We start from the raw sequence: 26,315 nt of genomic DNA on the forward strand, positions 1-26,315 counted from the left end.
TTGGGAAGTATGAGACGAGCAAAAATATCGGAATGTACTCGCGTATAAATGTCATTCAACTTGTTGTTCTTAACTTTAGTGTTTCTCTATAAGTTACGTATGATGATGATTCTAGTGTTTACCGCGCTCGGCTCATTTAGCGTAGCCCTGTGTGACTGAAGAATTTTGTATTCGACCAATGTGGGCATGAGTAATTTGTAAATGCTCGAAAAAGCTGCAAAACAAATCTGAAATTCGTATATTACCCATCATCATGTTTGAACAGACAACAGAGTACAGTAATCATTTAATTGCCTTCAGTTTATTCATCTGTTACTTGATCAGAATCACCTAAACTAGCTTAATAAAATGCTAAAACTCTCGTAGATCATCAATGAAAATAATTTTCCATAAAAAAAGTTCCACAAAACCGTTCGGGCTCCGTGATAATATGTCGTCACCCTAATACGTAAAGTATCTAACTCCATTTTTTCTCAAAAATGAGTTATGAACACCATCTGAATGGTGAACACTTCATATGGAACTTCCGACCTTAAAAACTACTTTAGGCGAATTCATTGGTGCACAATTCGCGTTCGAAGTCAGGAAAATTATCTAACTCCACTAAAGGATAACGCACCGTTTATTTAGCTACGTGAAACTGTTTAATTTTTACGTTACATGAAAATGAGTTATGAACACCATTTGAAAGGTGAACACTTCGTATGGAACTTCCGATGTTGAAAATTACTTCAGGTGAACTCATTGGTGTACCATCCAGGTTTGAATTCGAGAAAACTATCTAACTCCACTCAAAGTGGCTTAAAAGGTGTCAAGTGAAAAAATTTTTTACCAGAATTTTTTTTTACTATAATAAATAACCTTAACTATGTAACACCCATCAATAGTTGATAATGCTGTTTTTCGCATTTCCTGAACAATTTACAAAAATGGAGTTAGATATTTTACGTATTAGGGTGACGATGTGGAACTTCCATAGAGTTTGGCGCTTCCGATGGATGTGGAACTTTGAAGAGTCGCCCGAAAAGACTTGATCAACATTTCATATTTATCTACATTGGTAATTTAATCGCATTTGAAGGCGCCGTTAATCACGAATATAATGAAGGAAAAAATAAAGAATCGACCCATGAACTCACAATAGAGGTGGAGATGGCTGTTCCATTCATAGACTTTCTTTAGCAGAGAAGGTGTGACTTGAGCGCGACGTTCAAAGAACAACGATAGTGCACACTGGGGTGAGTCGTCTTCGTTTTATTCTTCTTTTTTTTTTTGAAATTTGGAGGTTTGATTTGATGAAAAGTTGTAAAGGAGCCTCAAAAAACTGTAGGAAAAATTTTGTATCTCTGACATGAACCATCACTTTTCTAACGGGGTTTCAAATTTTATAATGTAGGTATTCACATGGAAAATGAAAACGAAAGTTTTTCGGAAAAAATATATATATTTTTGATAATAATTGATCATAAATCTACTTGGGAGTTGAAAAACCAGTTTTTAATTTTTTTTTTTCATCCTTCCATAGTATATGTACAAATTACAATTTTTGACCTATCCAAAAGTTGTGTGAAATGATCTAAAAAAAAGTGATATAATTTTAAAACGGCGTTTTCACTATCAAGTGAATAGAATATGATCAATCATTACAAAAAAAAATTGGAAAAACTTTTTTTTGATTTCCAATTTTAATTTTAAAATTTGGAACCCCAGTAGAAAAGTGATGGTTCTAGTGAGTGTTGGAATAAATAATTCGAACAACGATACAACGAACTGTACATATTTAAACGAACTCAAAATAATAAAAAGAATAAATAATTAAACAGAATACATAAACGAAACAATTAAACAGTATTCGTCATCTCGGACGTCTGAGCTGAGAGTGAGCCTAAAAAGCAATATGGCAGTTTATGAAAAGTAAGATCAGGGTTGCCACAGATCCAGATCTCGATTCTGCTCAACAGTGAGGGATGCAAACATTTTCGTGCTGTCTTTTAAGGTACCTCACAACTTTTTATCGAATCTCCACTACAATTTTCCAACGAAAAAATTCACAGACGGTCCACCTAGTCCGCTCCTATCGGTTTGATTCTGGACTGTGACTGTTCTTTGATATAGAAATGTTGAAAAATCTAAATTTTTATAATTCAAAAATGAGGTTGAAATCTTAATTTTTATTCGAAAGGATTATAAATATCGGTTTTATCCAAGGTAAATATGTAAGATAGTATTTTATTTACCTTGGTTTTATCTTATAAAATTTACTTTCAAAAAATTTAATTGGAAAAAATTTTCTAATTTTAACCAATACGGTTGTTTTTTTATTAAACATATCCCTCAAATGAAACGTTCAAATCGTTTTTCATAGCAAATAAACGGTTGCTAAAGGTTTGCATACTCTCGATTTGTATGTTTTTGTTATTTTTTTTTCTTTCTCTTGAAATTGGAATATGTCGTATCGAAAGTGGTAGATATTTGTAGTTTGTTTTTTTCCTTCCTATTTAAATATGTCATATTTCTCTCGTGTACATATGTCGATAAATAACCAATAGCGTAGCTAGCGATAGCAGAGGTGAAAGGAAAGCAAATATGGCATCCGAACAGAAAAAAGGATATAGGAAATTGAGCGGTATTTTGAAATCCAGAACTTTTGATAGCGGTTTAGACCATCGGTGAGGTTTTTGAATTTTTTTAAACGTTATTGCTGCGAGGTTGATATTTACATGTAGCCCTACCTTGCGATGTGGTTAGTGTGGGTTGATGAGAGAGTTTTTTCGAAATGGTTGTTTGTAGTTTACTTACACCTACATACGCTTATATGATATCACAGGGTCACTCAATCCGATTATGTGGTATCCTTTTTATTTATATTTCTATTTTTTTTCTGGATTGAGAGCAGCAAACATGTTAAGCTATGTGAGATCAGCGTCGTTTGCCGATCTGAAATCCATTTTAGATTTAGTCTTATTTTTGAACAGATTTTTTACACCGAGTAGGTGAACCATTTGGTGTGATTTGACGAATTTTGGATATGTTTCGATAAATTGTGCTCATGTCCCTGTGATATCATTTCCGTATCTAAACCTGCGAAAGACGACCTCGACAGGTTTGTTGAGAAAGCGCTGATTTCAAGTTTTATTTTACTTGCTTAAAAAAATATAGTTGCTTCAAATATGAGTATTCAGATGGATAATTAGTTTACCTATTATAAGTACTAGGTACGTACATAGGTTGGTACTTTTTAGTTCTGGTATTCAAGTATATCTAATTTTATTCTAATCCGATGATTTTAGTGATAATCGCGGCGTGAAAATATACATTAAAAATCAGTATGGCAACAATGGAGCTCTTCCTCCCGAAAGTGAGTGTTCGAATTCAAGTTTGAAAATCTAGTACTTGTAGTAAGAATCATTTTATAAAACTTTGCTTTTGATAACTTGAGAACAAAAGTTGAATTTGAAGTTCAAAGTTGCAAAAATCAGGAGCGCACAGCGAGAATCAGACATCGAATTAAAATTACTCGAAATTTTCAACGAGCATGTATGTGTTTTAACTTCTAGTGGAGAGTGGAGCAAAATATTCGCTACTTCGTTCAACTTTTTTTGTTTGTTGTTTTTTCCTCAGAATCCCAGTTTTTACAGCTCAGCAGTTATCAAAGTTCAAAGTTTTAAAAATACATATATCTATGGCAAGGTATCACTACTGTCGTACATTTTTGCAATTTTGAACTGCATGAACTTCCAACCTGTAAAGACTAGAATTCTGTGGGGGGGGGGGGTTGAACGAAATAGCGAATATTTTGCTATATAAAACCATTTACCTACATATTCGCTCAAAATTTTGAGTAATATTTTAATGTTTTTGATTCATGTTTTTATAATGATATAAGACTAATTAGCGATTTCTCCTTACAAGTCCGAATGCTCAATTTTGAGCACACACGGCCACATAATTCAAGTGAGTGTGTAGTCGACTTGAATTTTTTTGAGTTTTGTATCAAAACTAACCTTTTGGGATTTCACCGTCTTACCCGTTTGAAGGCTCTTTAGTCTCTATCATTGAGTCATACTATTTTACCTACCTATTAACTTTTGGTGGGTGATAAGTGAGTGGGAGTAATCCCATTCTAAATCCATCCCTTCCTCCAATTTCAGAAAAAAATACATCTCACTTGTGTACGTTTCAGTCGATGAAGAACAATTTGAACATTTGAAAGATATGTATTACAAACAATGTCAACCTATAAACGCGAATTTAATTAGAAAGCTAACCGAGAAACGTACCGCTTCGAATTACAAGTTGGTATTTATTTATTTAGTATTACAATTATAGCGGTATTATGTTTTAGAACAATGCCATATACTATCTTCGTACGTATCCTGCTTACCCCATATCTTCGAATTATTGCGCTTTCACCAAGGAAACGAATTAGTCATACGAGTATTCGTGATATATAACGCTACGTTTGGGTTTTTAATTCAAAAGTGTAATTTTGTAACGAGAGTGTAAGAAGCACTTGAGAACGAAGATGGAAATTTATAAGTATATTAAGAAGAGCGTGCCTCGATGCGCGCCTCAGTTTTATTTTATTCTATTCTTTTTTTACTTTCAATTTGAACCTTGTGCCACCGCGATGGCAATGGAGGGTGCAAGGCGCAACGGCAGCGGCAGCGTTCCGTTGTGGTAGAGAGATATTTGTAGTACGAGAGTGTAGTATATTTTAACGAAACGAAGCGTGTACCTTAAAAACGTCGAATTAAATTCTTATAATTAATTTAATTTTCCAACAGAGCTAATTGATCACGCAACATGGACTCTTTTTGCGGTATTTGTAATTAAATTTCATTACGCGAGTTACTCGAGAGAACTAGAAGAGTAAGGTTGCAGAATTAGCGAAGAGTACGAAAGGAATCGAAGAAGGGGGCAGAAAAAGAATGTAATTAACGAGTCTGCATTTCGTATTCGCTGTATTTAAAATTTACAGCTCGACAAGCGACCGACATAAGTCGCTTTTAATGTGTACAAAAGACCGAAAAAATTTTCACGCTTTGGAATAATATACTCGAAGAGACGTGAGCGTGGTGTGTTGGGAGAAAACATAATGTAGAAAATGTCTCTTTTCACAGTCGTCAGTCGTCTCTGTTCTAGTACTTGTTGGGGTTTCGCTGTGGTGGATGTAATCCAGCAGCTTTCAGCGAGTTTTTTCATTCCTCTTTTTTTTGTGTGTGTGCACCATGATAGAGGCACGAGGAAAAGGAAAAAAATAAATAAATAAAAATTCGTTATAACTCGCGTCAACGCGCGTAAGTTGGTTTTTGTCTTCGAAATGTGTGTTATTTTTCCTTCTTGTTTAAAGTTTTCAGGGAGGAAAAAAAGAAAGAAGAAAATATAAATGTATTTAGGTTATGTGAGGTTTTAGTAGTAGCTTTACAAAGTGCTGGTTGTGTGGAAGCGAATTTGGAATATTTTTGTCCTTTCTGCGTGTCTTCATCATGAAACGTTTGCTTCTTTTATCTTTTATTAGGATAAATCGATCAGATGGAAGTATTTCTTTGAACCTTTCATGTTGGTAGAATTTTGACCGTTTCATGAAACTGAATTGTTGGATAAGATGAGAGTTCCGTCGTTGTATTGTGAGGGAGAATGTAGATCAGGTTCGCGTATTCGCCGAAGGTTTTACTCATACGTACGAATCACTTGACGAAAAATGAAATGAAAATAATTCCTTACCTGCCATCAACTCCTTATGGTATGGTTTTCTGATTTTATGTGCATTTCTTGAAAATTAATTTATCTAATAATATTGAGAGATTGGTCTCTGAAGTACATATCGATTTATTATTTGAAAATTGAATGGAGATTCACCATTTATACTTAGTTAGTCAAGTGATCCCTAAGTACGGCCCTTAGTATTTAATGGATCGCATGATTTAAATTTTTCCGTATTGCCCCAAAATGGGGGATAGTAGCTTCATCCCTGGTGCCCGTTTTAAAAGTGCATTCGACATTTCGGATCAATGTGAATTTTGGATCACAATCTTACTCGGTCAATGTAACAGTGAGATTTTGCTTTGCCTTTAAATCTCTGTTCCACGCGAATCGTAGATGTTAATAGAATTGCATAGTCTGTTTGCCGCAAATATGCGACTTCAACCTCTATGAAGAACGTATTTCTCATCATCGTGAACCGACAGTGAAGTGCAGTATTGTGATTTCTCTCAATTTACCCAAATTTCTCGAAAGGTGGAGGCGGATAGGAAACTAGCAATTTTCTAGAATGTGCGATTTTTTTCTACTAAGCAGTTGGACTTTGCAGGCTTATGTCTCTTAACCCTGGTTTAATCTCGAGAACAGTTCGTTACAGCATCAGCATTTCAATGAGATAAAATAGTAGATAGATTCAAAATCGATTATTGAAATTTTGAAAACATCAAGACCGAACTTTCGTGGAGAAAGCTGAACTCATTATGATGAATTCAAAAGTTGGAAGCTGGCATCTGAAAATTTAAAAAAAATGCAGCAAAGATTTTTTTACACTCTTTTGAACAAATTCATTTTCAAAATTTTCGAAGTGTAATTTCAGCATCCATGAGACATATAGACTCCCACCGCCTGCTTTCCAACTTAATCAAATTTCAATAAAAATTGGTCATTTTGAGTACACTACATACCATTGAAAACTGAATTTTTTGAGAAGTAGGTATTTTAGCTCATAAAAAAAATAAAATTTCTATTAAAAAAAAAAAAAAAAAAAAAAAAAGTATTTTAGCACTATCATTCTAGATTTTTCTAGAATGGCTGGGCTATTTTCAAGAAAATTACAAATTTAATTCGCAAAAGACCAACATTTAAAGTACCTTGGGCTCAGAACCTAGGAGTCTTTTATTTCATAAAAACTAGATGGTCGAAGGAAACTCTGTTATTGTGATCAAACTTCAAAGCACGTTTTTTCTGCAATCTCGTCTCATTGGAGGTGAATAAAGGAAGATAGTGGGGTACAGGATGCAAGGGAAACAAAAAAGTCGAGTAATGAGCTACTTTCTTAACAAATTAATGTGATCATTTCAGTTATTACGATTCGGCTCAGTGTAGTAGAGTGATTCCACCACGTATCGATAGCGCCCACCACAACGTAGTATCCAGTATGGCTCGTCCTAGTCGTCGAGACGTCGCTGTGAACTCTCGCGATCAGAAAAGCTCTGGAAATGGCAGAAGTGGTGCGGTTAAAAAGCCCGATACCAACACGAGGAATCACAGCTGCGCTAAATGTCATCGACGTCATTATTGATGCTTGTTCGCTTATATGCAAAATTAAGAAGCCAGCATTTCCTTGCGATTTAGCTGATATGGTGGTGTTTTAAATTTGACGTGTATAAATTGACACTGATGATGTACACGGTACACCAGTATTACGCGTATGCGTAGCGACAAAATCGTATTACCTAGTGTTAAATTTAGCAACGAAATCTCCAATTTACTAGTGACGTTGTTGTGCGGAAAATTTCTTACGCGTGCGAATAAAAAAATTTTTCCACGACGTCGTCGAATTTATTTTCTTCTTCGTTCGAACGCTTCTAGTCGCCCTCCCCTTAGTCAGCTTTAATGCGAACAAGTTGATGGTGGTGCAGCTTGATAGACGATATAATCGCAATGAGAGGTGTACGTAGGAAAGGAAGAAGGGTAGTAGTTTATGTATCGTGCCTACCGAGCAAGAGCAAAACGAGATGGAAAAAACGCCGAGGCGTAAAAACGTTAACGATTATTGCGCCGTCAGCTTTTCGACGAGTAGTGTGTTGGAAATTTTGCGAACGTGAAAGTATTCGGTAAAATTTCAATACCTAAAGCTGCTTTTGGAGGTTTTAAACTTATATCGGTTGAACTAATAAAGAAAACTGCCGATGACGATGCCTATAGTATGGAACATCGGATGGTGTGCTTACTGCCTGTACTGCTCCTGTAGCTGCACACGCATTCACATATTACAGGCGTGCGTGAGTAAAAAAGCACGCGCGACTACGTCTTCGATACGATGACGACGACGTCGACATCGACAAAGGTGGCGGAAATGAATCGATTCTAATCAGTAAAGTCCGCGTACGTTTCCATCCCGTGTTAAGAAAGGTACATAGAAGGGGTGAAACGAGACGATCGCGGACGCGTTTAACGTAGCCGTGTTTTCTGCCTCGAGGGACATAACTTTTTCGGCATGGTATTTTTCTCATTTACTTGTAGCACACACAGCATCATACGTACCTTACTCGTATATGTGTATATATGGCAATGGTAGCAGTAATGGCGAGGTATAGGTTAGGTACGTGTGATACGTTCGTTCGTATTATGCGGAAAGTTTGAAATCCCTGCTCAGCCTGACCGCGCCATCGTATGTATAAAGTTGAACGTTCGTTTTCTTCTACTTCGGATGCTGGTTATATCGTACTGTATACTCTTTCCATGGTACATCGAGCTACAAAACCACATACCGTAGATATAGGCTTTAGTAGACGGTCCTGTTTAATCCCTCGCCCACCCCATCCAATCATCTACCGCAACTCTGTGTAATGCGGTTTCAAGCTGAATATCGGCAGATTGGCCAGAAAGGTCGACACCGTCGTAGCCATCGTCCTCGTCTTCGTCAAATAAGCAAATTTTCCAAAACCTCGAAAATTTTAGCCCGATCGCCGATGGGAATATTTTCTCTGTTTGTGTGGAGATGTGTATGGTAATGACCCGAGACCGGAGTCCGTTTTATTACCAGTATTCGTGAGTATAATTTCACATAATAAATTATGATAGTGCTAGGATAAGTACATATTCATTGAGGAGAGCACAAGCTTCATACATTTGCACATCCGAGAATCCGAGATCTTCTGATTTATTGTACCTAATACCTGTAGACCTGTACCTACCTAGGCATGTGTAACTTGAAAGAGATGCGACAAACCCCGAGTACTTGCAGTGAAAATTATGTTGTTTTTCAACGTGAAATCTATTTTTCATTCAGTTTATTTGTTTTTCCTCAATTGATTTATTATGAAGATTGTAGTGAGTGAATTACTTTTTTATTTGGTGTAAAATATCTTGAGAAAAAATAAGCATTCATGATTCATGAAACAAATTTTTGATGTTTATAGTAGGCTATTAATTTTAAAATACAAACAAGGTACGAGTAATTAGCCACAATACTACGGAAGATCGATGAGAGAAGGGTCACTCCTCACCAACATACGAGTAATATTACTGAGAGTACTGCTTTTCAATGATCCTTGAACTTTCACTCCTTTCCCCTGGGAACTTCCTCAGGTGAGAATTTTCCACCCTCTACTCTACATGCCAGGTATTCATTTAGTGTAATATCTATGCATATACCTAATCCAGATCACACATTTTAGTACATACATATTTGAAAACCTCATTAAAAAAAGTGTGACATTATATCTCACTCCTACAGACGTTCGATAAATAAATTGAACTGCTCGTGTCATATTTCTCAATGCTGTAAGATAGAGTGCTGAGAAGAGAGGTATATGTATTCTTAGAGCAAAAAAGGTAACAGAACGCTGCCAACTATATGTGATAGTCAAATTACATAGGTGATTTTACTATATGATGTGAGAAGAAATGGCAAGAACAGGGAAAATAAGATACTGGGTATATTGGTTCTGAATAACGAATGTGTAGTATTATTTGCCAAGATAGCAAATTTTATTGACTTACAATAGGTACAATTTGATTCCATTGCTTAATGGCAGTTGTTCTTAATAGGTCAGTAAGCATAACTTATGAGAAATGGCATGAGAATATTATTGTTGTGAAAAGTGCACCAAGTACCTACCTATATAGGGTGTTCTGATACACATTTTTGAGTGTGGACTAGGGGTTATACACAGATACTTTTTTGTAATGAAATTAATGTTCTATTATTATTAATATTTTCTAATAAATCAATGATATTTTCAATTTTTAATTACTCTCATGTTTTCTTGACATTGGACTTGTGCCATAGGTGACAAGAGCTGCATGTTTTGCAATTCATTCTGGATACATATTGCATCTCTCAAAATTTTACCTTCTTGACTACAGTATTCATTTTCAATTTCATTGGAAGGAGTGCAAATTTGAGGATTTTCCCTCTAAGAATATAACAAAAACACATGAACAAGCACAGATTGCTTCCAGTTTCACCGCATATGGTACCTAATAATCATAACATACAAGTCATTAGAATCATTAGGGATGTAAAATTAAGGTGTATAAAATGAATTTGAGCAACATTTCGAGACGTGTTCTATGGCCTGGAATGTTCAATACCATACACCGAAGAAACAAGTGTTTGAGCAAATTTCATTTTTCAGGGTCATACATTGAATGTCTCATACATCGATTGTATGCGGATTTCTCTACTTCATATTATTTCTGATCTCTTAATAAATTATGCTTTAAGTACTCACTTTGAAAAACTAGTTTGATGCTGTTTTCCGATAATTGGAATATTATATGGTCAAACATGTGGTGCAAGCAATGTAGCGTTTGGTGAATGATAGGTATGTATTTACTTCCATTGTCCACTGTGCTTCAATTCTTTCTGCTTCTTGCATCAATAACCGCATTGTGGGGTAATTTTTTTTGCCCCTCATCTACCTGCAGCTTCAAAATTTCTTCTAGTTCAGGTAAAATATTAATGAAAAATATTAATATGTAGGTAATACATGGGTAATTGGGTATTATTAATGAATAATGATATACAGGTCTAATTATAATTTGTATTAGTACTTACCACATGCTCCTTTCATGTGAAATCTATAGGGTGTCTGGTGAATGGATGTTGACATTTCAGATTTGAATACCGCTGGGTACGACTATGAAAAAAGGTTATGAGAAGGTGTGGCCTTTCTTCAAAATTGAAAGGGCTAAATACTTTTTCAAAATTCAAGAGCCAAAATCCAATTTTGACCATGGGGGTCAGTAATACTTTGAAAAATGAACAAAATTACCTATTATGACGTTTCCCTAACTTGCAACTTGAAGAGGCTACCAATGACTTTTAGTTCAACATATTGAGATGAAAAAAGTAAATTGTGGTAACGAATATGTACTAGTACATCAATATACATATAAACAAATTTTGCTATGATCATTGTTTTCTTACTCTGAAATTTAAAAATGTTTTGAAGCTCAAAAATTGTAAATTTGATGAAATTTTTATTGAAACAAAGATTGTTGAGCTTCTAAAACTTTAAATTTTAGAGTAAGAAAAAACATGATTATAACAAAATTTGTTTATTTTTTGACTCAGTATTCATTTCCGCATTTTACTTTTTCCATTGCAATTTTTTGAAATTGAAAATCATTTGTAGCCCCTTCATTTTTCAAAGTATGTACTACCGACCCCCATGGTCAAAATCGGATTTTGGCTTTTGGATTGAAGATAAGCTACACCTTTACAAAACTTTTTTTTTGATCGTACCCAGTTATATCCATCTCAAGCATGGCATCCACTCACCGGATACCCTGTTCAATTGTAGCAGTAATGTCACACCTTTATAAAAGAATAGACACGAGTTTCCAGAAATTCTTTTCTGAGAAACATTTCTGAACTTTTTAGTTTTTAAAAAACATTTTTCATTTTTGCTATGATTTCTTCAAAGGGCGTTGTCTCATCATTGTGAAACATTTTTCTGGAAAACATAAGGAAATTTAAAAACTGGCTAATGACTAGGAATCTGTAATGATCTTTGTTGTTGTTTTAGTTAACCTTCACCAAATTTGAAATTTCTTCATCCTGCAAGAGATAATTTGATGAGTCATTATTATACAATTCAAAGCTTGAGATTACAATACATATGGTACTAACCTTAATCAGACATTTATATTCTACAGGTACTTCGACCAAACTACTGAGAGTGGCGTATGAAATGCACATCAACATTTCTTTGCAACGGTCCCTTTTTTTTATCACTACCCTGGCTTCATTACTGCTACTAATTGCCAATTGGTGAGTGTGTGAAACTGCTCATGATGGGAATGAGAAATACATTGTGAAAAAAAGAAAATCTTGAGGGAAAAGATTGATTAAGTCTTTTTGGGCGACTTTTCAAACTTCCAATTTGTGGAAGCTTCCGGAGACGATTCGCGTCTTTGTCAGTAGGTATATTGTGTGTTCAACTAGAGAAACTTCTTGTTTGCAATAATTGTACTCCTTAATATCTGATCATTTACGAATAAATTCTTCCACAGTAGATAATATCATTTCAAAATCACAAATTGAAGTATAAAAACCATCTTTCGTCTCACCTAACGTAAATGCTAGAAAACTAAAGAAGGGAGAAAATGCACAAAAATTCGTCGCTAAAAAATCCAGTTACATCGGCTTATCCGTTTAGACGAAATAAATCTTGACATTCTTCCTGCGGGATTTAAGGCGAAACTTTCTTCCAATATAAAGTCGGACGAGAAACTCGCAAGAAAAAAAATAACATGAGAAAGTTTTTAAACGTTTTTAAAAGCGAAATCTACACACAAATACAAGTAAGCTACGTTGCTTTCTCAAAATATCCTTAATCGTTTAGCAAGAGTGAAAAATTTCCTTTCGAAGTAATAAACGTTTACCTTGTTGTTTTTTTCTCCTTTTCTTCTTCTCTACCGCGGCATTGCTTCGTATCTCTCGAACATGGTAACTTTTTAAATGCGCCATGCTGAACGAAAAAACACGAGGAAAAAATGTAGGCGTTTGTCGTTTATTTTATAATATTTAATATCTACATAGGTAAATAGTTCGTTGGGATTTTTTTTCTCGGAATGAAAATATTATCGTGTAAACAACCTGTTGCTTCCTAGTAAATCTTCCCTTACGCGTTTCGTGTATTACGTCGGTATAGCTTACAAAGAAACTTCTTGTGATGGGAATCTCTCACTCTGATTGGAGCAAAACTTGGATGGGTCAAAAGACGAACCTTAAAAAACCTCGGGATGGTAATAGTAATCACCTATAGAAATATTATGCCCGCAAATTTTATGAAAATTGAAGTTCTGTAATTAAGTATCCGTACTACGAATGTGAAGTACTGAGCGATTCTTTTCTAGGAAAAAACATCGAAAAAGATCAGCTAAGAAGAAGTTTCGGTACGTAGAAGTTTTTCTTCCTGCCTCGGTGATAACTCCATTTTTTAAAAAAATGCATTTTTGATGAAAATAATGATACGTAATCAATTTTATTATGATCTCCACACATTAACTTAATGTACAACAATAAAATAAAAAAACGAGAGCTTGATAATGTAAAGTATAAGTCAGAGTGTGACACGTTACAAGAGAGAGGAGAGAGGAAGTTTTCGAGTGCCTTTTAGGCTTAATTTTTAACCCAAGTCCGCGAGAATATTATTCAAGTCTTCTTGCAACGTCAATGACATTTCTCTTTGTTTATTTACATCATCTTGCAGTCTTTCGATGTTCGCCCTCATCAAATTGTTTCCTTTTTTCAGCGAAGATAATCGGTTTTCATGTTTTTTCGTTCGTTCTAGTAATATTTTCTTTTTCGTTTCAGTTGTCGCATTAGGAGGTATTTCTTCATCAGCCGATTCTTCACTTTCACTTTCGCTCTCACTTTCTGTGTCACTTTCCTACAGAAAAAGAAAATACAACAATTATTTTTGTACATATTTGATGACTATTTTGGGGTGGTCGAGACAGTCGAGTTGCATTCACACCACGGCGACTGTGTGGTACTTGACCAAAATTAACGAACAGGGCTCGTGAAAAATGCGGAAATTCACTCGGATAAATACGCATCAAGTTTCATACTCAATTTAGTGAAAATGTTTGCGCACTTTTCAAAGTTTTTGATTTTTCCGTGCAGCATTAATGGTGATGGCAACTCGGATGTCGCTAATTCCCACATCCCACATAATTAAAAAAAATATTATACGTTACCTCTTCTTCTTCTTGCACGTCTTCGTCATACTCTTCATCACCCTCTTCAGTTTCTTTCATCAATTTTGCCATTTTCTCCACTTCTTTTTGTAACAGCTTGTATTTTTTCTTTTCTCCCTTCAGTTCTTTCTGTTTTTTCTTCAACTGGTCTCTCAAAATTCTACGTTCTTTGAGGGAAGCAGTTTGTTTTTCTCTAAATGTTCTCAGTTTCGTCGTTAATAATTTCATTTCTCTCGCGATTTGTCGTTCTTGTGTGGCTGCGCCTTCGTTTTCGCTTTCTGCAACGTGATATTTATTGTATTATGTAACGTTGATTGATTCAAGTCGAGAATAATGGTTAATAATATGGTGTGAGCGCCCCACAGTAATTTTTTTTTTTTTTCAAGTGTAGGTAGGTAATATGGAATGGAGCAATAGACACATAATAACTCATCATGAGTCACAATTTCAACACATAAATTTATGTGACCGGTGTTGCGACGTTTAGAATGTTTCGAAGACGAATTTTGGAAATTTTGGTATCTACTTATATCAAATTCGAAGAGAGGAAAGAATGCAATTTGTGACGTCACTGTGAGCTAATTTTAAATCGGAATTTAATTTTTTTTAAAGTCTGTAGAATCTCAAATTTTTATGACTTGAACACATTAAAAGCATGTTTTAAATTTTAATCGACTTAGAAATTTTCACATCTGAAACGGAGTTTTAAACAAAAAAAAATTTTTTTTTTGAAATACTAGATGTGTCTATTTCATGCTGCTCACCTACATTTTCAACGAAAAACTTTCTGTGGGATACTCACTATTTTTGAACACACTGTAGTTAGCCCATGGGGTGTAGACGTACGAGTAATTGAAGAGCTCTATTCCAAAGTGGGTTAAGTCATTTTTTTCTCCAAAAAATGCGTTTAAAGTTTTTGATGCTGTTTGTTCTGTTTCCAAATGTCGGTGCACCTTTCCTTTCTTTGGACATATACCAATTACTTGTAGAAAAATTTACTTTGAAAAATCGATGACTGAACCCACTTTTGAAGTAAAAATCGCCGTAAAACGTGCCTTTTTTAAAATGACTTAACCCACTTTGGTATAGTGCTCTTCAATTGTAAATACATATTTATTTGTGCTTAAATTGTTTTACCTTCCTCCGACTCTGTTTCGCTTTCTTCCTCACTATCTGATATTAAATCTACGGAACCTCCATTAGCGATTGGGATAAATTTTTTGGATGGCTGCTTCATAAGTTGATTGGTAGGATTTCCTTGTGACATGGATTTTAATTGCAATTCCAACTCTTGATTTCGCAACCAAGCGCTTTCCAATTTCCGCCTTGTATTGTCTAATTGCTCCGCAGTGGTATGATACTTGTTCTCCATATCTTTGGCAACGCGATCCGCTTCTGCTGCATCTTCTTTTAATTTCACTATCAACTGTAACATATTTAGAATGCAAATATAAGATAACCAATTGATGAAATACCACGATCTGTTCGTATGTATTTCTTTGAATTATTTGAAGAGTCATGGTTTATTCCTTGTTTTACGATTTTATTAATTTCATCTTTGTCCAACGCAAATTGTACATAGGTGAATTGAAAAAAAAGAAGAAATTCGGTTGAAAACCACTGAAGAGTGTGAATAAAATTTTTTTTTGTTCATTGAGCAGCGTTTGAGTACAGAATGGGAAAGTGGACAACTATCACTCTCGATGGTCTTTTAAAATGAAAACGACTGTAGTAATAACAATCGCATATTAAACTTCATTGTGAACAAGTTTCTTTAATTTTTTTTCACGAAATAACTTTGCTCGTCTCAAAAAATCACTTTAAATTGATCTTCGAAATATCCAAAAATTCAGTTTTAAAAGTTTTTATGAGACAGGTGAAAAAATTCAACTGTTTTGAAGTAGGTATTCGTGTAAGTTGAATTTTCTGAAATTCAGATTAATAATTTTTTGAAGGTCAATAAATTGATGATTCCAATTTTGATATAAATTAAATTGCGTTAGATACCAAGAGCTCGAGATGAGTTTCGTTTCATCTTTCCAAGAGCTTTCATCAATAATGAAAAATAAGTTTGAGAGTAGGTCTAGGTACTGCCAAAAACTTTGCTATTCAAACCTTTTCATCTTCATCGGTACGAATTGGAGTGTGGTCTTTCTGAGTCTCTGCCTTTCTTGAAGCCTTTTCTTTTTCTAGCTCCGCTTCCAAATTAGCTAATCGAGCGATTAGCCTTTTGTTGTCACGCTCCATCGCTTCTTTGTTACGAAGCTCTAATGCGAGCATCTGCTTGGCTGATTGCAAGTCATCGCGAACTTTGTCAATATCGTCTAATTCATCGGGTTGTACTGCAGCAGCCACTACATCAGCCATAGATACGGATTTCTGAATCTGTTCTTCGATGGTCATTTGCTTTCGGAATTTGCGTAAACCTATAAAATCACAACAGTTCGATTAAGTTATTTTAGCGAAACGAACTCAGCAGAACATGTCTACGAGATCGAATTGGAGGTTATTTTTTACTTACCATCCAAATTTGGTCTACTACGGTCATTGGTTCTGACTTTCTTTAATCTCACTCCCGACTGGATTTGTTTCAGTAGCTTGTTGTGGGAATCGCCTTCTTTTTTCTCAGATTCGTATACAAACTGGAATCATCATTTCAAAGTGAAATTAATGAAAGTGTAATTTTTAGTGTTGTAAACGTCAATAGTGAAGGTTACTTGAGCAAATAAGGAAATCTAAAGTTATTCATGGAGATTCCATTTCACACACGCTAGCATCGCGAATTAAAATTGTAATTAGTGATTACTGATTACATTGATTCTACGAAGTTACATATTGTTATTTTATTTCGTAGATGAAATAGCTTCGATGATATTGTGTACCTACTCGTAATATAGGTAGGTATTAGGTACCTATGCAGTTGATACATTTGCGCGTATCAGCGTAATAATGTTTGTCAATAATTAATGCTGAGAGATTTGCAGAAACAAATGAAATAATCAAGCTCGATACCAAAATATGAAAAAACATTTGAAATGCCAGAAAGTGGCTCGTGCTTTTCTTTTGAATCGACATTTTACATTGTTCCATGATGATGAGTAACGAGTGGCAATTTTATTTCCTTTTTTTTTTTTTTTAATGGAGAATGTATGACTTATCAGATATTACCGTCAACTTTAACCTAGCATTATGGTCCAACGTGTTCATTTTTCGATGTGACGATTCGCTCGTCGAAAAAAGAGTACCTACGCAGATTCGTGAATTGAGTAAGCTTTATTTCAACGCATAAAAATTGAAAAATTATGGTACATCACATTATAAGTATCAAAACTAAATTATGGATCATTAGGTAATAGTCATAAAAGCGTGGAATGAGACTCGCATTAAATATTATAACTATACAATGCAATACGATACAATATGAACACACTACTACTACTACTACTAAGTACTACTACTCAGTAACCAGATTCATTGTAAACAAATATATTAGCAATCGATTAATTGCGATAGACAATTTGATTAGATCTGTTGGCTGTGATCTATTTGAGTGATATTGGCACGCGTTGCGATGCATTTCGTTTTGCATTGAATATTGAATTGTATTGTTAGAAGAAGCCGAAGAAGCGTAATGAGTTACTATGGTAGCGGCACGACGGCAGCGTCTGCGGTTAATACTCTTTGCGTAACTTTTGATTTGAAAAATTGTTTTTTTACTTGGTCTTTAGCTTTTGCTTCAGGCAGCACAGGGGCGCTACGGTCATTACATTGAACGTGTTTTAATTTTTTACCGCTTTCTACTTCCTTCATCATATCTGACCAATCTGGTCTTCGACGAGGTCGACTTCGTAGTGCTTCTATTTTTGCCGCTTTTTCTTGGGTCAATGGTGTTCGCACGACTTTGTAACAAAATATGAAAACAGTCGAATAGTTATAAAAAAGGTATACTTGATTATGTATCCAGAGTAGGTGGTATGTCAATCATTAGTGTAGGTGGAGTGTGAATGTATGTACTAGTTGCTTGGTCAAGTTGGATTGAGCCAACTCCGCCATTAAATATTATAAGCAACCCTGCAACGTACACGTATTTGCGTATAAATGTCTTGTGTTTTTTGTAATTTTATCAGCAATGAGCTGATGAATGAGTTTTGTTTCTTTGTTTCAGGTGAGTAATGCATTTTAAACAAGATATATTCAAGGATGAGGAAAACTATTAAAGTATGTACTTTTCATGTTTTAATTATTTGTAGAAATACGTAGAACTATTCTTCCCATTCCTCCATCCTTCAGGCAGTACTACCGTACAAGTTTTCAAATCAGAAAAAAAAAACTGTTGATTCCCAAAAAAGTGAAAGTTTTTAAACCTGTAGTGCTAATGTAAGTACTAAGTAGGTACATCTGTAAACTACAAAATAGCCACAAACCGATTTTTTCATCCTTTTCAGGTGTTTTCAAAATATTGAAAAAATACGAAGAAAGTTGTATTTTACACTTGTGATTTTTTTTTTTGCAATTTTTTGCTCGCACCATCCAAAATTACTGGTTCTTATGGGAAACAAAATCCCTAATAATTTTAAGTTTCTGACCTTCTAAATAACTACCTTTACTTTTCAAGTAAAAATCTCGTTTGGTCCTTCAAAATAATATTTTTCATTTTTAAATGTTTTTTCCAACTTTGGTGAGCTCGCATACGAGGGCATAACTTGAATTGTAAGAAAACCGAGGGAGATTTTTTCGGAAGGACTATGACCAGAAATTGAAATTTTACAAATAACTTCTCAGACTGGAATTTTTTCCACATTTTTGGGGTCCGTAGTTTTCTTGTTTTCTATGTTTCGAAAATTTTTTTGAAATATTTGTTTTGGTGATTTTATTAAAATATTGTTTTTGGAGAAGGTACTATTGGTTTATTTTTCATTTTGAAAATGTCCTTCTAAAGACCCTTCATTTTGATTTTATTGAGGCTCTGTTAGACACCCTGGATTTAGTCTGACAAAGAATTAAGCAAAAGTGATTTCTATTTTCAAGTGATTATATGCAGATTATTGTTCAGGCAAGGAGAATATTACAATGGGTGATTAGATTTTTGAATTAGGATTTGAATTCTGATTTTTTTTTTGTTGGTTTCTTAGCTTTTGAGTGAAAAGTTGTATTTTGATAGGGAAGTTGAAACAGAGAGGAAAAAAGGTGAAGAGTGAGAACGCGGCGTGAAAACAGCTAACCAATTAACCATGTTTGAATTCAACGTAAAATTCTGTTCAACCTTTGATGTGTCATACAACTGAAAATACCCCAGTTGAAATTTGTGTCATTTTAAGGTGAAAGGTCCTTTACCCAACTTACACCACCTAAACACTCAACACTACAAAAAACATAGTTTTGAGAAAAACGAGTTTGAAGATTTTTAAATGTTTTTTTTTCATTTAAAATCGTCAAACGAACGCTAAAAAAGGTCTCCGATAGCTCATTTTGAAGGAAATTTTATGCCGAATCTAATGGTAATATGTACGCGAAGTCATCTGCAGAATATCTCTTTGCTTTCGTAAAAAAAACTGTAGAAAATTTCATGATTTTTTTTTTTAATTTTTCATTTTTTTCTGATTTTTTTTTTAAAAAATTGTAAAAATGTCATCATTTTTCAACTCCCCCCCCCCCCTTCAGAAGATCACAGCAAAAAATGATTTCAAAATTGCAATTTTTCATCATTTTCTTGTTTAAAAATTTTTTATTTTCAATTATTTTCTGATTTTTTTCAAAAAATTGTAAACATGTAATCATTTTTCAACTTTTCCCTCCCCCCTCTCAGAAGATCAAAGCAAAAAATAGTTTCCAATTCCGATGTTTTCATCATTTTCTTGAGTAGTTAACTTCAACGCGCTAGTTCGCGGGGTTCCCGTTAGGAGCACGAACTAAAAATCATACCAGTTGTTGGAGGAGATCGTCTAGTATCCGAATACGTCAAAAAATAAAAAGCTCCCACTTCGACATTTTTCAACTTTAAATCGATTTTGCGAGAAATCTGAAAATGTCAAAAGTGGTACCTTTCACCTTGAAATGACACATTTAGGAAAATGGGTATAAGCCATTTGAAATGCTACGAGTTGTGCTGGTTAATTTCGACGAATTTGACGATTTTCGTAAATTGTGATGAAATGTGTTGGATTTTGTTTTAAATGACCCCTTTTCACTTTCACGAAAAAAAAATCAAAAATAGTGCGAAAAATGATCACAAATTCCAGGAAAAAAAATCGTTTAGACTCTCTCCAATGGCAATTGCTCCAGTGCCGGTTGCAAATTATGCTTTTTCGATATTAGCGGATATGTAAGCTTTTTCCATCCCCGGTGGTGGCGGTGGTTTTGTTCTCATCGATGTTCGAAATAGTAAATGACCTACACAATTGAAACTCGAAGCGTTCTTACTTGAATCAACACTCGATTTCAAAGAGTCCTATCATCGAAATCTCGGGTTATTTTTGCTTTCGTCGCATCGTTTACGATAGTGGAAATTAATATCACCCGAGCGTTCGCGACTCGCGAGTTGAAGTCAAGTAAATTGTAATGGGATGGCGACTGGCGGGAATTATTTTTATTTTCGCCGATGCGATGTACAGTAATGTGTATTCACATCAGACATAACGTTTAGCTGGCGGCGCGGATCATCATGCTGCTGGCCGGCGATCGCGTCATTCATTTCGCGCTATCACCGATGCCCTTCTCCCTTGCCTTTCCTAACGATGATAATTTTAGCAAACAGTTGAAACTTTTGGCATACGTTCATCTGTCTCAAATCCAAAATATTAGTGTTCGTTTTCTGCGTGTAGTCTTCATGGTGCAGTGCGGTGCGGTGAGGTACGGCACGGCCGCGGCATTGCACCACGCAACGTGACGTACAACAGTATTTGTGTTTTTCTAATTTAAATGCGAAAGTCATCGTCGTCTTTGAGGGCCGCCGCATACAATGTTGACGTTTTTTCCGCGTGTTTTCTCAATAATATCGAATTACAAACGCAGGCATTGCGACTACAGTGACGATGACGTTTGCGTTGATGATGTAATTGTCGTAGGCTTACTATTGATCAACACGGGTTTGAGTTAGGTAATGGTTAGTGACAGATTTGGGTCGACTCTTTGATGTAAAAAGTCTATAATTGTAACGAAAAAACGATCTCTTGTCGGATACTTGTAGTTGGGTTCTCATACTTGCGATTCTGTAATTAGGGATGAGGAATTTAAACCAAATTCAGTGGCAATTTTCATTTTGAGTTGAAAGTCACACAGAAAAAATTTAGCTCTGGAGGCGTTCCTGCAGGGAAGATGAGAGTCCTCAAAGAGCGAGCATTGTTGAAAAGTTGAGGTTTTTTCGCTCTTATCTCACACCAGCCTATTATTGGGGAAATGGCTCAATTCCGACAGATAGTATTTGAAATTCTACGTCGACGTAACCAATTAGCATCAAAATCCAAGACCACTTTTGTGGTTCTACCAAGCGGTTGAAAATTCGCAAATCCTACAGGTATAAATTCGTGTTTTGAAAATTTTTCCTTCTCGAGTACAACGCCTTGATTATGGTAAAAAGTCGAAATATGATGCGAATTTTTTTAACCATTATTACTAATCTCAGTGTTACTTTCTTCGATTTTTTGAGATTCATAATAGTGAACAGAAAATTGGCATCACTGTATTTCAAAATATTCTCGCACTTTCGGAAATTATTTAATTTTGAAGGAGAAAAAAATATTTTCAAAACACGAATTTTTCGAAAAATGATCGACTAGCAAATTTTTAACCGTTTGTTAAAACACTAAAAAGTGGTCTAATATTTTGATGCCAATGGACTAGGTCGACGCAGAATCTCAATTACTATCTTTTGAAACTGTGCCAATTTTCTTAAAACAGGTTGGATACGAGGTAGAGCGAAAAATCAACCGTTTTGTCAAAAATGCTTCCTCTTTTGAGGATTCGTATCTCCTCTCCAGGGGTACCTCCGTGCTTGAGATTTTTTCTGGGTGATCATCAACTTAAAATAAAGAGTCTCCACGGGATTTCCTTTTGTTTTCTTCATTTTTGAAACGTCATTAACAAAAATGGAATGGAGAACATTTTAAACGTAAACGTATTCGTCGACTACGTCCAAATATCCGGAAAAACATCGAAAATCGTCAAATAGAAAAAATTGCTAATTACACTAGTTTGATTTTCTCGAATCGTCTCATTCCGGGCGATTTTTTGAATTGGCACACGAAGGACGAAGAGTTTGTTTACGTAGTAAATGGAGGACTGTGATTGTGATACCGCGGTTAATAGGTAAAGGTTACACCTACCGATACTTCTGAGACAGTGGCATCGTCTTCGTCGTATTCTTCGTCGACCATAGTGTGAGTATTATGTGACACGCACACGGAGTGTGAGCACGGCACGACACGTTACTATGTCGCGAAAATTTCTAGAGAGGCACTTTCGATTGCAGTAGGCAATGTTACCGGCGGCAGTGTGACAGTATCGAATATAGTGTTAATGTTCGCAAATTGAGGCAGTCGTGTGTCATGTGTGGTATTTGGCTTGCCATACGAATGTATTACGCGTTACAAGTATTTAGTCTACCTTGTACCTACTACCAAGAGTCTCTAAAAACTTCACGTTTAAGCGGATGCCTATTAATGAAATCTTATTACGAAAAACAGCGTCTTTCTGTACCCAAACTATTCGCTCCTCTCTTTCCCTTCTTCGATGTGTACATGTTTAGGTAAATTTAGTGAAAATTTGAGGCATGAACGAGCAAAAAAACGGAAAAATAAAATGACTAACGAGCGATTTAACGTATGTATCGCTTGAATAGGTTGCTCTCGACTTTGTTTCGAAACGTTGGGATTTGTAGACTGTCAAAAAACAGTATAAAAATTCGGATCTTGAACAATGCCTGCCCTAATTTATCTCCCCCCCCCCACACTTAATTTCCTTCTTTTTCTGCGGATTGTGCACGTTTAATCGAACTATCGTTATCACTTACCGGATTGTTGTTGCGGTGCATTATCAGCGAAAGGCGGTGGTAGAGGTGGAGGCGGTGGTCGCGCGTTATTCGCAGCCATAGGTGGTGGAGGAGGGGGCGGCGGTGCCGGTGCCGTCGGTGGTTTTGAAGATACAGGCGTCATTCGTTCTGCGCCAGGAGGCCTTTGATTTATATTCCGCTCAGGAGACGCTTGTGGACGGTCTTTTCTCCAATTTGCCGTCGGCGTTGACTGATTGTTGATCGGTGTGGTCGCCGCCGAGCTTTCTGTTATCACTTTGATTGGGATCACTTTCTCTTGATGCTGCTGCCAACACACGAATGATACGCAAATACTGTTTAAATGTTTAATCGGTCAATTACATACGATAATAAGAGTATTTTTGATGCGATTATGTAGGTACGAGTATTAAAAATACAAATTGATTTCGTTTATGACGAAACGGTTAGTGTGACGGTTATACGAATACGATGAGATGTCGTTCTGCTGTTCGCATGCCTTTCACTTGCTTATCGGTACTCACCTGTTTGTTTTCAAAAATTCCGCTTTCCGATCCGAATTTATCACCTTTATCGTATGAAAATGAAACTCTCGAAGTTTCAAAAATTAGATTTGATATTATGTCGCACTATTCCGAATTTGCGATAGTATCGTTATCGTTAAACTGTGGCATAGTAAATTCTAAATTCACGTAGTAAGGCTTACGAGTGCAAAACGTACGGTAGGTAAAAGCTATCTTACTGTAAAATGTCTACTGATACTGTTCGTGATGCAGTTCACCATAACAACAACAATAATAATAATGTTAATGATAAGTACGATCACGATGACGATGCGATGTTGCTTGAAGTCTTGGTGATACATATGTGTAGTTTGCGTTAGAATTATTGGCCTTCTTTCAAATTTCGAGCCAAAATAATGTTATCTTTTTTCTTTTTAGCCGAATTTTCATCAGAAAAAATACGGTCATTGTAACGTAACAACTTGTGACAAAAGTGGGCGAGAGAATTAATCATATCCGTTTAACGCGATGACCTTACATTACGATCTAATCTCGATAACGAATCAATGAAAACTTGAATAAAACCTCAGTGATTCAAAATCGACTCTTCCTCTCGAAATAAAATCGACTCAGTATACTACGAGTAAAATATCAAAACGTAATTGATTATTGTCGGTTGGAAATTTTTTCATCCCCCCCCCCTCTCCTGAAGTTGTTACTTCGGATGAGAAAATAATTCCCTATTTTTTTCTCTTACTCGAGAAAAGTTTTGCTAGGACCCACCCCCTTTAAAAAAAACTCATTTATCTAAAAATTCTCTATTTTTGAGCCCGATTTCTTAATCTGATTTTGAGATTGAACGACCCTCAAGTACTCCAAGCCATGATGGCCTCCTTAAATGAAAGCCTCCAAAATTTTGAAAAAATGAAAAAAAACGATGATAATAAATCAGAATTGGTATTGTTTTTTTGAAAATTTTTAATTTCTACGGCAGAATCTTTCTAAACTAGTTAGCCACTTTTCAAGAAAAAACTTAGTTGAACGAAATCAAAAAAAAAATTAAAAATTGAATTCTGTAAACATTTTTTTAAAAAACTTTCTAGATAACCCATTTTTAAGAGAAAACTGCATTCAGTTCCATTGCCCCTTAATGTGAAAAAAATCAAAAAAATTAATTTGAATTAAAGTGGTTATTTTTTTAGAAAAAGTTTCAATCTCTTTGTCGAAATTCGTTCGAATAAATGTCGGTTTAACAGCCCACCCTCCTAATCTAGCTCTACGTGTTTGTCATGGGTGGCGATGAGGTTGCTTTGAATTCAAGTACGAGTTGATTTTATCCAATACCTACCTTAATTTTTTCACATTTGTAAAATTGAGGAACTCACTTGCGTCACTTTTTTCCCACGGGGAGGGGGGGTGACAATTTTGTGAGTGGTTTTCACGCCCATAGAGTGACAAATCAAGGGGATGGGACTAAAAAAGAGTGAAAAAAAATCAAGTACATGAGATTGGAATGCACTTCACCCCAATGTATATAGTTTGTCCGTGTACGTCTGTCGCCTATACAGAGGGCTCAGAAATATCGAGAACCCCGAAGAAAGTTTCTTGTTTGAAGTATGTACATATAGGTTGGCAACTTGAAATAGATGTACGAGTATGTGATTGGTGGAATGATATTACCCACGCCAATTCAACCACCAGTCATGATTGTGTTATTATACTACTTGTAGTCTTGTACCAACCGTACTGCTGTTCACTGTGACCTACTAGAAAGTTTTTCAGGATTGCTCGATATTTTTGAGCACGCTGTACGGTCAAGGTGTACCTAGATAGCTTAGCTACGTACCGTTCGTGGTGCAGCTCCCGTGTCTGTCGGCTCGATAGGAATTGATATCTTTGTTTGCTTTCTGAGAGTTGGTTTTTCAGCCTAAAACAACATTCATTGCGTACAGATAACTTCTTACATTAATTTATATACTTGGTTGTTAGTGTTACCCCCCTAGTTCTCTACGAATGAGAACCAACCTGGGCCGTTGGTGTGGTGTTTGCGTTGTCTCTGACTCTAGGTGTCCAGGGTGCAGATGGCATCGGTATTGGTTGTGGTCCATCTTTGACCCAAGGTGGCCGAAACGTGGTTCGTTGCGGATTGGCGGCACTCGACGGCGGCGTGCTGCTGCTGCTGCTGTTGTTTTTAGGATTGAAGGCTGGCATATCTTCGCGTATAAGTACCAAGTACCCCCTTTCTACGAGTACCTATCTTAGGTAATGTAGTTATTGCTCGAGCACACGTTTTAGGTTACGGCTGTCTCGTCAAATACGATTTAATTACTTCAACGACCATCGTAGCCGAATTTTTTATCAACACAACACAACACTGTCGACGGATGGCGCAATTTGAGCGATTAACGTACGAATACCGAGTACAAAATTCGCGCACCAGTCGTCAATTCTTACGAGTACAAACAAGTTGAACAGTGCGTCTGGTTGAGGTTGTTTTTGAGAGCAGTTCTCGATACAGACGACCGAAAATTTTGGAAAAACGACCAAGTGTCGCAACCACCGCACCACCACCAACAACAACAACGCAACTACTAGAAATAAAATTATTCGCTTTCTTCCTTCGAGATCGGATATACGACGAGTCGACGGTCGTAGATTCTCGAACATGTACGTAATATTGTTTGTTTCGAACGACGCCGACGTTCGTTAGTTGTATTTTGAAAGAGAACAAATTTTTAAAAATAATCCACAGCGTATGTAGCTTACGCGGAAAGCCAAAGCGTGGGAGCGAGCGATGTCGATGCGCGAGTTGGCTGCGGCCGGCAAGGCGGTTGTTTTTCATTCGTTCTTTTAACTACTTAAACTCGACCGTCGAATCTCGAATG

General features: G+C 35.8%; 3 protein-coding genes across 5 annotated transcripts in view; 2 read left to right on the forward strand and 1 right to left on the reverse strand.

Moving 5' to 3' along the window:
* LOC135832507 (cysteine-rich motor neuron 1 protein-like) overlaps nt 1-26,315 on the forward strand; it is a 275,113-nt gene that overhangs the window by 102,057 nt on the left and 146,741 nt on the right. The gene's annotated exons all lie outside the window — the stretch shown is intronic.
* Nucleotides 2,417-7,534, forward strand: LOC135832503 (uncharacterized). Its single transcript, XM_065345782.1, has 4 exons — nt 2,417-2,669; nt 3,291-3,358; nt 4,184-4,295; nt 7,066-7,534. The coding sequence occupies exons 1-4, from the start codon at nt 2,587-2,589 to the stop codon at nt 7,283-7,285; spliced, it is 483 nt and encodes a 160-aa protein (XP_065201854.1). The 5' UTR covers nt 2,417-2,586; the 3' UTR covers nt 7,286-7,534.
* Nucleotides 13,174-26,138, reverse strand: LOC135832504 (coiled-coil domain-containing protein 102A-like). Of its 2 annotated transcripts, none has more exons than XM_065345784.1 (9): nt 25,456-26,138; nt 25,277-25,357; nt 22,931-23,231; nt 17,641-17,822; nt 16,445-16,565; nt 16,039-16,349; nt 15,061-15,349; nt 13,924-14,201; nt 13,174-13,613 (listed from the first exon to the last, which is right to left on the reverse strand). In XM_065345784.1, the coding sequence occupies exons 1-9, from the start codon at nt 25,639-25,641 to the stop codon at nt 13,350-13,352; spliced, it is 2,013 nt and encodes a 670-aa protein (XP_065201856.1). In that variant the 5' UTR covers nt 25,642-26,138; the 3' UTR covers nt 13,174-13,349. The 2 variants fall into 2 exon arrangements, with proteins under 2 accessions (XP_065201856.1, XP_065201855.1); XM_065345783.1 differs by having other exon boundaries at nt 22,931-23,234.

This window comes from Planococcus citri, chromosome 1 (genome assembly GCF_950023065.1).
Source record: "Planococcus citri chromosome 1, ihPlaCitr1.1, whole genome shotgun sequence".
Classification (NCBI taxonomy): domain Eukaryota; kingdom Metazoa; phylum Arthropoda; class Insecta; order Hemiptera; family Pseudococcidae; genus Planococcus; species Planococcus citri.